General features: G+C 49.3%; 1 protein-coding gene across 3 annotated transcripts in view; it reads left to right on the top strand.

The window, feature by feature from the left end:
- Specc1 (sperm antigen with calponin homology and coiled-coil domains 1) overlaps positions 1–4,501 on the top strand; it is a 251,057-nt gene extending 246,556 nt beyond the window's left edge. For all 3 annotated transcript variants that reach the window (XM_055594127.1, XM_055594125.1, XM_055594129.1), the window contains one exon: positions 912–4,501. In XM_055594127.1, the coding sequence (XP_055450102.1) occupies positions 912–1,001 (90 nt within the window). In that variant the 3' untranslated portion in view covers positions 1,002–4,501. The remainder of the gene's footprint in view (positions 1–911) is intronic.
- Positions 4,502–11,855: the final 7,354 nt, after the last annotated feature.

The raw sequence follows: 11,855 nt of genomic DNA, 5'->3' as shown, positions 1-11,855 counted from the left end.
GGAAGGAAGGAAGGAAGGAAGGAAGGAAGGAAGGAAGGAAGGAAGGAAGGAAGGAAGGAAAAAAGAGTGAGAAAGTCCCAGATATTAAATGGTAATGACACTAGTAAGACGCAGTTTAAGTTGGCTCAGGGCATCTGTGGGAAACCCATGCAAACTTCAGGAACTAGTTTGCAGAAAGAGATAATACTACCACCCAGTGCAAAGCGCAATGCAGTGGAAGCAAAGGGAAACTACAGACAGTGCACACCAACTGGAGTACAGCCGTGTGGGAAATTATACATGAGAATGCCCACTGGAAAGACACAACATGTGTAAAAACATGTCCACTCTGGTGGGAGCCTAGGAGACCAGACACATTCACACGCACATTAGAACAATAGAAACCATTTCCTTTTTGTTGTTGGCAGTGCTGGTAGTGGTGGTGGTTTGGTTTTGTTGGTTTGGTTTGGTTTGGTTTTGGCTGTTGTTTGGTTGTTGTTGTTGGTTTTCGTTTTTGGGTTTTGGTTTTTAAGACAGGGTTTTCTCTGTGTAGCTTTGGACGTCTGGAACTCACTCTGTAGGCCAGGCTGATCTCAAATGCAGAGATCCACCTGCCTCTGCATCTGCCTCCCAAATTCTGGGATTAAAGGTGTGTGCCACCACCACCCAGCTAAACCATTTTCTAAAGTGAAAGTGCAGCAACCGTTTGTAAAGAGTCGGAAAGGTGTTTAAAGTCTTTGGCCTTTGAAAGGACATCCCTCCCAGGGAAGGCTGCTGAAAAGCCTAACTCAGCATTTTATTGTGGGCTGTGTGTACCTGCCCCTTGGTTCCTGTCGGTGCAAGGTTTTCTGTCAGGACGAACCCTGACCTGTATCAAAGTCCCTCGGTAAAAGGAGTCTGAGATGTCGCTCTTGACTGCTCCCTCCCTGCAGGAGCTCAGTGAGATGCTGTACACCGACCGGCCTGATTGGCAGAGTGTGATGCAGTACGTGGCCCAGATCTACAAGTACTTTGAGACATAAACAGCCCCAAGCCCAGCAGCTGCCACTTGGCCTCAAGTTTGTTCTGGAAGCCCTGCTCACTGTCCACCACACCTGCTGTGCCAACCACCTAGCCGTCTGGATTTCCAAGGAAGGCTCAAGCCAAGTGGACCAGCACTCCATGGAGAAGCAGAGCCAGCTCCATCATGTCCCCATCTCAGATGCAAACGTGTCTGGAGCCTGTGCTCAGGAATCGTTGCTCCCAGTGGGAAGTTTCTAGAGAGGCAGACCCCGCCTCTCACCTCTTCTGTGAGATTCCAGAGTGTTGCCAGGCCCATTTACTACCCACACACGGCCTACATGCTGACAAGCAGCACTCCAGCGGGTCTTTCCTTCTCCTTCCTCCTGTACTAAAACAGCTCTGCCTTTGCTTCATTCAAAACTCTGTCCTTGCCAACTGCCTAGCCCCCTCCCCCAAATAAAATAGCACCCTACAGAACAGAAAAACAAAAGCAGCTTTTGCTTCTTAGCAACCTGGAAATGCACTGATTAGGGAAGTAGTATGCTCAGCTCTAGGTAACCGAGGACTGGTTGCACTGCACAGGTCTCACTGTCCCTATTTGATTCCTCGTGTGTGCAAAGGAGCCTGTGGGTGCCTTGCTGAAGGTCCATGGGAAGCCAGCTGGCACACACATTACCCACACTGCCTGAGTACAGCGCTGGTGTCTGGGTTGATGGGCACTATGCCCATTCTCCACAGCACCTTCAGCCCCACTGTTTGTTTACAGTCCCACTCACACACATCTGCCCAACACGTAGAACTCAACAGAGGTCACTCACGTGTGTGAAGCAGCCTGTGCTGGTGAGCCCATTGCACAGTTGCACAGTTCCACAGGCTTGGAGGACAGGCTTGGTACTTGTTGGGCCTTTTACATTTGCCTAGTGAGAGAAGCTGTTTGTCTGCAGCAGAACAAACGCACTTCCCCGATACACTGCTGGTTCCCTAGGACGCAGCATGGTCCCTGCCTGAGCACTCAAGCCCAGTGGCTCTAGACCCTAAAGTCTAGAGGCTCTTGTCTGTTTTTCTTAGACAAATAAATATGCACTTCATAGCAATTGAGGGTGGCCCCCTCTCAGACAGTTGGGTGTGCGCAAACACCCATTACTGTTCTAAGTGCCAAATAGCCTTGTGCTGGTCCTTTGATAAAGGACCATGCTCACAGCAACCCCTGAGAATGACCACCATAGTTATAGTGAATCTCTGCTTATCTGAGCCACTCTGCTGGCCCAGTCCCTATCCTTGGAGGACCTGGGTTCTGTCCCTCCCTCCGGTCCATCCCTCTGAGGGCGGCAGCTGGGTGCACAGCACTGATTCTCAATCTAACATAGCCTGGGGGGGGCATAGGCCCCACCTGTCTTCAGACTCCATGTGTAGTTTTTGGCTGTGGCTCCATCCACTTCCCCTAGGACTCCTCTAGGAACTGCATGCCTGATCCTTCAGCTCAGGTGAGTCAGAATGACTGGACTGGAGCCTGCACAGTCTCACAGTTCTCCAGAGCTGATGGACAGCCATGCAGAGGGGCAAGACACATCCCCCACCCCCATGTGCTCCCCACAGGAACTCCTGAGAAACAGCTTAGGGACCACCGTCAGCTGTGAAACGAGCCCTGCTATCTCCAGGTAGGCGTTTAGGGCTCAGACCTTCCTTTCTGATGAATGTGTTCCTCTGAAAGCTGGCGCTCAGGCTGTGTCGACGTAACTGATGAAGCGCCCTGCGAGGAGAAGCGCCTCGCCACACAGCTGAGTGTTGTTTCTCCACGAGTAATCTCTGGAGCTGTGTAGGGAGTTTAGTCTGTCTCTGGGCCTTCTCAGAGTGCTGTCTGAAAATCTGGGAGCTCCCAGCAGAGCAGTCTGCAAGCTGGTCTCCAGACACTGTAGTTTTCTTGTAAGTGGAGGCGCTGTAGGGCCCAGCCTCTGGGAACCCAGGTCGCTGAGGACTAGCCAGCCGAAGCTGTTCATGCCTGTAGTCTCCTTTGGCTTTCCCCTGACTGCTACAGTTCTTGCCAGGGGTGTAGAAGAGGAATGACATCCCTCCCAACAGAAGCAGGTACTGCTGGGGATGGGGCGAGGCAGAGGGCAGGCATGGCCGACAAAACCCCTGTTCTCCATCTTGGTGTCACCCTGCTGCGTGCGGGTCTGGGAAGAGCTGTAGGGCACAAAAGTGAATATGGAAAACTGACCAGATAAGACACCAGCACAGGGGGTGCCTTACATTTTCTTTTTTGTTGTTGTTGTTGTTTTTTGTTTGGTTTTTTTGTTTGTTTGTTTGGTTGGTTTGGTATGGGCTGGTTGTTTGTTTGCTTGTTTTGCTTTGTTTGGGGTTTGTGAAAGAAGAGCTCATGGAGCCCAGGCTCTCCTTGAACTCCTGATCTTCCTGCCTCTGCCTCTCAGGTACTGAGATTAGATACCATGTCCAGCTTTGGTACTTTTTTTTTTTCCTGTTTGCTTTTCTTCACTACAAAAGCCTCCATAGCCATAATTTTTATTTGTTTGTTTGTTTGGTTTTGTTTTTTGTTTTTTTTTTTTTTCTTTTTTTCTTTTTTTTTTTTTCCATCTGCCCTCAGCTAAGCACGAAAGAGAGCTGTGGAATACAAGACCCCGAGAAGTTAAGAAGTAGGGAAGTCTGTGGTTCTTGGCACTGGGTGGTGTCTGAACTCATGATGGATGGCAGTGCTGAGGCCACTGCCCACAGGGACAATGTTCTGAGGAACAGCCCTCTCCCCAGTCCCTTCTCAGCATCCATGCTTGTCCTTAGCTCTCATTTTCATCCAGTTGCTCCTCAGCTTGTGTACACCATCCAGAATACAAGCTGTGCCAGGAGACGGAAACCCATGCCCTGCCAAGCACAGAGCCACCGCCTGTGGCTTCAGCTTTTCTGGAGATGGAGGCAGGAGAATCAGTTGAGCCTGGGAATTTGGAACCCATCTGGGCAGAAGAGACCCTGAGAGGGGGTGGGGCTGTCCCAAAACAATCAGCTTTAGCAGTAGTGAACATCTGGCATATTCGCTTCCTGTTTCCTTCAAGCACCAGCCACATGCCTGGCAGTCTGGGACCTTTTTCTCCCCTGCAACCTGTCACTGGCCTGTGGAAACAGAGCTGAGACCCTTAGGGACAAACCCACCCATTAAATCCAGCAGTTCCTAAGTATTCCAGTTTGAGGTGCCCCACCACCAACACAGGTGAAACAGAGAACCCCCAGCCATTTGAAGAGAAGTGTTTCCAGCATCTGCTAAAGCCGCTGGATGTCTAGGTCCTCCGACCGAGGTCGGGGTTCTGAATCTGGAACACCCCAAGTAGCTCGCTGACTATAACTACATTAGTTGAATGCACTTGATACATTTGTGGCCTCCTTTCCATCAAGAGCACACTAGATAGCACCAGGCTCTGTCCAGATGTGACATGCTGTCAGGGTGGACAAGGCTCCTAATGGAAGTGTAAGTTGTGCCGCTGTGTAACACTTCTAATAAATATATTTTGTTTCTGTCTCAGTTTGGTTCTTTCACCTGGTGACATTTATCAGCATTTTTTTTCAAAGCACCAAACTTGCTTTGAGTCTGCTTAACGCCATCCTCTCCCTGCATGTTCCCTGTCATGCCACGGTCCCCACCTCATCTGCTTTACAGGTGGTACCTCTACCCTTCCCGTCTGTAGCTGTCTTGCTGTGGCTACAGGCCGTTAGATGGATTCCAGCACCTGGATTCTGCCAAGCTGTGCCAATGGACTTAGGACAGGAAGTGGGCTGCCTGGACCCTGGGAACCACATACAAGTTTGAAGAGGCAAGTGAGTTGGGTTTTTGTTGTTGTTTTTGGTTTTTATGTAACTAGTAGATCTGGAAGCTGCCATTCGTAGGTTAGCCAGGCCACAGAAGAGGGACCCCCTAGAATCATCATTCCTCTTTCAAGTGAGCCCCACTGCCTGGCCTTCTCCTGAGGCCCTCCACAACATCTCAGGGTAATGGTCGATGGCAAGACTTACAAACGCTGGGTAAGCTCCCGGGCTACCACTTCCTCCTCGGTCTAAAGGGACAGGAAAAGCTGTGCCAGGAGATGCTAGGTCTTGTTTGCTGAACATCTGATGGTCCTGGACCTCCTGAGTGCAGAGTGCCTTGCTGTGCGTATCCCTGGTGGCTGACACACACGCATAGTGGGCCTTTCGCAGATGGCTGGCGTCTCTGCACTTGGGAATCCTCTCCATATTTGCTGGTCTTTGAGGCTTATCAGACAGGGTCTGTCCTATGGACCTGGCTGTCCACATGAATGAAGCAAGCACCCTCCGTGGGCATTCTATGTCTTGGCCACCTTTGCATATGCATTTTACAGGTAGGGAAAACTGGGTTTGGAGTGGCCGCCTGATAGCACTGAACCCCAGGGCGTCTTCCTTTCTGAACCCAGATTCCCCATACAGATGGCAGTTTCTGTTGGTACAACTTAATACTACAAACTGGGTACCTTGTGAAGAATAGAGGTTTATTGAGTTCTCAGTTTCGAAGTCTGGACCCGAGAGCCCATCACTGGTGCCTGGTAAGATATTCTTGCCACATCATGACTTGGCAGAGGGCATGAGGAAACAGAATTAGCATGCTGACCCTGGTCACTTCCCCTTGTGATGCCACCCATGCTATCATGGGGAACCCAACCCTCATGACTCAATCCCACTTACCTCCCAAAACACCTCCAAAACCTGCTAACGCTTGAACTTTGGCTGTTAAGTTTCTAGCATGAGCTTTGTGGAGATATATTCAAGCCACAGCTTCAGAGGAAGGGAAACAGCTCATGGGTTAGCTGAATTAAACGAGACGCTCCCAGCAGCCCTATGCACGGAGCCCTGGGCCCACAGCCACCTTCCCTCTGCTGGGTGAGAAGGGCTGTGTCAGCTTCAGCCTGAGCTCCTCGAGAGCCGAGTGCAGACTTCTGCGCTCATGGAGCCAAAGCCTAATAAGTGGTGGTTATACAGAGCACTTGATTAATTGTCCAGCTGCCAATTACTTGCCCTCTGACTTGGAGGTCAGTTCCGGGAAAGAATACCACAGCATTTAGCCTGTGGTCCTTCTTGTGAACAATCTGTTTCAGCGTTTTCCAGCTTGATGATAAGTGGGAAAGGCCCCGGGGAGAAACCTGACCTTCCCAAGGCCTTCATCATTTTTCCTTTTTCCTTTACTGGTATTACGTCTGGTCCCGTGAATGAAATGACCTAACACATTCCCCTCAGAGCCTTGGAGTCTTCTGGGCTCTTTAAATGAATTCATTTTAACTCATTTCACCTGCTTCAGTGAGATTTTTCTAGATCATGAAAAAAAAATCCCATAAATAGGTTTCCCTAGAATGCTTTAGAAGGTTGCCCAGTGGGTTTGTCAACCCTCCCATCTGTCCATCTGGCCTGCTATTAATATCCCTCCTCAGTATGGCCATTTCCCTTGTATCTGAAAAATGAGACAAAATAGAAAGTGCGACATGGGAAAAGTTTCCCTGCTACATTCGACCTCCAAAGGCCTGGCCACTGTTCAAGAAGGCTGATCCTAGAAAACATCTGGCTGGAGATGGACCGCATCCTGAGAAAGGCAAAAATCTCACCACCCAGAGCATCCGAAGGCAACAGGGATGGGGGCGCACAGTGACATGGAAGTCTGTGTTACTCAGCCTCAGAAGCCTTTCAGATCCATCTGCTGTGCCCACAGTGAGAGCTACTTTGGTTTAGAGGAGAGGAAGAAGAGGCCTGTCTGGAGCCATGTGCCCAAAGTGAGCAAGTGGCTGTTGTGTCCCCCTCAACAGTCCTGTGGGCGGCTCAGTGTTGTGTCACGCAGCCTTGATTTAGGATAAAACGTGGCTGTAACTGCAAACCAACTCCATCTAACATCAGCCCATCTTGGTGAGCATGTGGCTGTGGTGGGTCCACTTGAAGGAATTTGTAGACATTCACAGCAGAGTCTTTAAACAAAAGAGAATGTCCAGCTTCTTCCCTGACTTCAGATCCTGACTTCTTAGGGGCAATAAGTTCAGGTTTTTGGAGCCAGAAGAAACAGACAGCTATTCACTCTTTTCCCTTAGGCTAGAGTCCAGGGAGCACACATCACATGACTGCTAGGCTGCTGGTCTTTGTATCTTTGTTCGTTGCTGCTGAAACAAATTACTATGAATGATTGTTATCTTACCCTTAGAGAGTTTAGACACCAACCCACGCAAAACTTGCTGAATGCTATACTTTGGGTCTTGAATATTTCTCAAAGGTCAATGGGTTAAAGACCTGTTCAACAACCTCTTTAAAAGGTAGAGAGAGCCTAGTGGGAGGAAGTTAAGTCCCTGGGGATGTGTCCTTCAGGGAGCTACTGAGACCCTGGCCCTTTTCTGTGTATTTTCCAGATGTAAGCAAGCCTCATGCATCACACACTTTTGCCATGATGTGCTGAACCACCCACCCCATGGCCAAAGCAACAGGGCCAAGTGTCTATGGACAAAAACCTCTGAATTCTTTCTTCCTGTTTATTTTTAAGAATACTTTGGTACAGCCATGTAAAGCTGACTGACACCTGGAGCTAAAATGACCTCAGCAGGTAGGGTGCCATTTTCTTTTGGAGGCCCTGGGGGAGAATGTGTTTTCTTGCCTTCTCTAGCCTCCCTGCATGCTTAGGTCATGTCCTCTTTCTCTGTCTTGTTTGGTTTAGTTTGGTTCTTCAAGACAGGGTTTCTTTGTATAGCCCTGGCTGTCCTAGAACTCGATCTATAGACCAAGTTGGCCTGGAGAGATCCACCTGACTCTGCCTTCTGATTGCTGGGATTAAAGGCATGTGTCACCACCGTCCGACTTCTTTCTCTGTCTTAAAGGCAGTGTGTGATGAAGCTTTTGGCCATTCCTTTAAGATGTCCAGACCAAACCTTTTTATGGCATATTTTTAGTAGTCCAGGAAAACCTTCCTGAAGAACATCACCAAATTGTTGTTGTTCATGGCTATGTCTCCCCCGGCTCTCTGCAGCTGGAGGAACTCTGATTTCAGAGCCGAGGCTATCCAGGCACTCTATTAATGATTCTTCCCATCCCCAAACTTCTACTAACCTTAACCACATGTACAGTCTCTCTCAATGCGAGGAACATCTAACATCTGTGCCAGGAACCAGTGTATGGCAGCTCTGCACACCACAGCCATCGCTTCTGCCTCTTCTTATTAACAATTGTAGAATCTTTATTTCCTGGCTATAGTAACCAAGCTATATTAGAGTTCCCTAGAGGAGCAGGACCACTGGAAAACAGATACGGAATGGGATGGTTAAGGGACCATAATGGAGGCTGACAAGTCCCCCACACTGCCACCAGCAAGCTGAAGACGCAGGGAGGGCTATAAGCCAAGAGACAATGGTGCAGACTCTAGTCCAAGACCCAGGAGCACCAAGGGTAGGACATGAATGTCCTAGATCAAGTGGTCAGCACAGAGAGCTCTGGCCTTCCTCTGCCTTTTAACACCATCCAGGCCCTTACCCACACTGGGCTGGGATCTGCTGTGCACATTCTATTAATCCAAATACCCCTTTATTCCAGAAATAGCCTCCCAGGTACACTCAGAAGATGCCTGGTAAAGTTGACACATAAAAGTAACCACCACACTAGCAGAAGAGCCAGGCTGCTCCACTTTTGGGCTTCTCAAACCTGCCTGTGCCCACACGGTTTTCCTAGGAGAGCTCTCCTCAGCTCAGTAGCCAGCTGGTGGTTGACATTACTCTGGCCATGTGCCTCTCCCTGACCAAGCAGCTGAGTAGGATAAATGTGGCCTTCTCCTTAAGAATAAGCCATGTTCATGCATCCTAGAACCGTCTCCCTCTAAAGGCATTGCTGCATGATGATGCATTTTCTGGGATGGGATTTAGCCTCCTAAAGAGCCTACCTTCATGGGGATACCAAGAGTGACTGATTTGAATGGCTTGGGACACTGGTGAGCATGACTGATACTAGATCATTTGACAAATGAGCAAGCAGAGACAAAGGTTAAATAATTTGTTTACAGAAACTTAGCTTGGAGGAAGCAAAGCAGAAAGTTTAACCCAAGCCATCTGGTACCAAAGCCTGTCCTCCTGACCACTGCTATATTCTGCCATGATTAGTTAGGTACCCGTGGTGATGGAGGCTTGCACTGGAGGCAGTAGTTGCTATGTTATATGCCTTTGCTGTGACTTGTTAGAAAGCAGGTGAGTTCCCACCTCGTGATGTCTGGAACTGAGTTCTCACATTAAGATCTCAGACACATGTCTTTAGCCAGCATAGATTTGACTTCCTAGTGGCAGAATAAACAAGACTCATAGGATTTATGTTCCCGAATCCTCATCACAACTCGGATGCCTTTCTCAGACCCAACCTTCAGCCCTTTGGGTTCTGTCACGTTGATCAAGACAGCATCACATGCCTTCCCTAACTTAACCAATCATTGGCAAAAGAAGCGGCAGTCTGTGCTGCTCTCATTACCTGGCTTGGGCTAACGAGTAAATGGAGCACACCTGCCTGACACGGGAACCTCCCACTGAGCAGAATCCTTCCATTAGCTTGGAATATTGTGTGGTGGTTGGTAGGCAGCCAGTGCATCTGCCCCAGCGTGCATGTGTAAATGTTGGCCACGCGAACAGAGCATTGCCCAGGCTGACCTTGATGCCAGCAGTCCTTCAGGAGCTGAGCTTCTTGGAGCAGGCACAGGATTAGCCTGGAAGAAAACAGCTTCGGGAAACAGGTGCGAATCTGGAATGGGGGCTCCTCCGGGGCTTACTAGCATACAGTGCAGTGCCCTCTGTTAGGACCAACCCAGCAGGGCCACTGGCTTCTAGCAGCAATGCGGTGCTAGTCAATCAGATGCTGACACTAAGTCATTGCCTTCAGCATCCCCATAGCCCTGCAGCTGAGTCCAGTGGCCAGGCCAGGTTGGGATGCGATGGGGGAAGGGCAGACAGGTGATACTAGGGCACCAGAAAGAAGGAAGCCTCCCAGGTGGTCCTCAGACATGGGTGGTAAGTGGGGGAAGGGGTCTCTCTGGCCTCAGTTCATATCTGGTGACCTGAAGCTCTGTTGAGCCTCAGAGGCTGGCCCCTGCTCTCTGCACCCATAGGGCACCCATCCCTGGGACAGCATATCCTAGGGCACAGAGTGGACAAGGATGTGGATCTTCAGTTTGCTCCTCCCCCAGGAATGGGAAGAGACCCGTACTTGAAGACATGATGGTGGCTGCAGCTGCTGTACAGTCTCTCCCTGCACCCTTGCACTGAAATCTTTCTCTCCAGGGTCACGAATAACCTCTTGTTCCTGAGGCCACCACTATCCACAAGAAGTCACCATGAGAGGCTAGAGAGATTAGTTTCTGATTGAGAGCACTCGCTGGTCTTGCAGAGGACCCAGGTTTGGTTCCTAGCACCTATGTGGTGGCTTATAACCATCTGTAACTCCATTTGCAGGGAACCCAACATGTGATTCTGGCCTCCTTCAGCAACTCATGCACATGGTGCACATGTGTTCATGCAGGCAGAACACTCATACCTGTGTGTGTGCGTGTGTGTGTGTGTGTGTGTGTGTGTGTGTGTGTGTTTAGGAAAAAGAAGTTTCTATGACCTCTGCCTGTCAAGGCCACAAGTCAGTCTTTAGTCTTAATCCAACTCTACCTCTTCCTCTTTTGGTGGCTGCCCTTCCCTCGACCCTGTCCCCACCCCTGCATCGGCTCCTTTCTTTTGTGTTTCCTTCCCCCAAACTCCTCTGTGGCCTTGAGGACAGATGCAACACACCACCATAAACTGAGTACTTTATGACTGAAGCAAATTTATTTCTCATTTTAGATTTTATTTTTTTATGGGCTTCGTCATCATTGTTGATTTGGTTTTTGTCCCACGGCCTGGTATGCTCTAAGCATGTTCTCACCCACTGAACCACACTTTCAGACACTTTCATTAAGTCTTAATGAATGAAATAAATTAACTTTTCTTGGAAGTTAAAGATCAGGCTACTAGCACAGCGCGGGTCTGATAGAGCATAGAAATGACCACACCATTGGTGTATTCTCACATAATGATGGGGAATGAACAAGGAATCTGGCATTTTCTTATAAAGACCCTGGTCCCTTTCATGAGGACTCTGGCCTAGGCCTGACCCACCTGCTTCCTACTTCCCCACGTTGTGTGGGGAAATGAACATTCTACCCATTGTATTGGGCTGGTTGGTGTCTAAGCTTACCCTTTCCTCATGGGGTCTTGGGTGACCTGCATTCTGCCTTACTGTATATATTGCAGTACTGTTGTGAGAGCTATATGGACTGGGTATCGTCCAGGCTGAGATTCTAACAGAAGGTCTTCAGGCAGTCCCCTGAGGAATAAGTCCACATGCCGTGGTTTACAGACCAAGTAGGGTCACTTGGTAAAATCTAGGACATTCAGTTAACTCTGGACTACAGATATTTGATAATTTCTTAGCATAAATCTCCTGTGACAGTTGGGACATACTTAGATTAAAAATATCTGAATTTAAAATGTCACTGGTTGACCTCTAAGAGTGGAGTGTCCTGGGGCCCAGGCACAAGCAGTTCCCGCCAAACAGGTTGGCAGTGAAGTCCCCAACTTGCCACCACCATGGTTCCTTTGCCCCTTCTGCCTGCAGCAGAAGTGTTCTGTTCCCCAGCCAGCTGTGAACAAGGGCACTGCAATATGGCCCCAGCTCCCCAGCAAAGAAATGCTCTGCACATTTGACCCCTAGGAGAGGCATGTGTTGGAAACTGGGTTTGTGGTGTGGAGAGATTAAGGAATAGCTGGAGAGGGTTTGAAAGAAGAAGAAGAAAGGATGCTTTGAGGGGTAGCCTAGTAGGAGAGCCTAAGTTGACAAGGGCC

This window comes from Psammomys obesus, unplaced genomic scaffold (genome assembly GCF_907164565.1).
Source record: "Psammomys obesus unplaced genomic scaffold, mPsaObe1.curated_primary_1811, whole genome shotgun sequence".
Taxonomy (NCBI): Eukaryota; Metazoa; Chordata; class Mammalia; order Rodentia; family Muridae; genus Psammomys; species Psammomys obesus.
The sequence above is the reverse complement of the archived record's forward strand: the minus strand, read 5'-3'. Positions and strand labels throughout refer to the sequence as shown.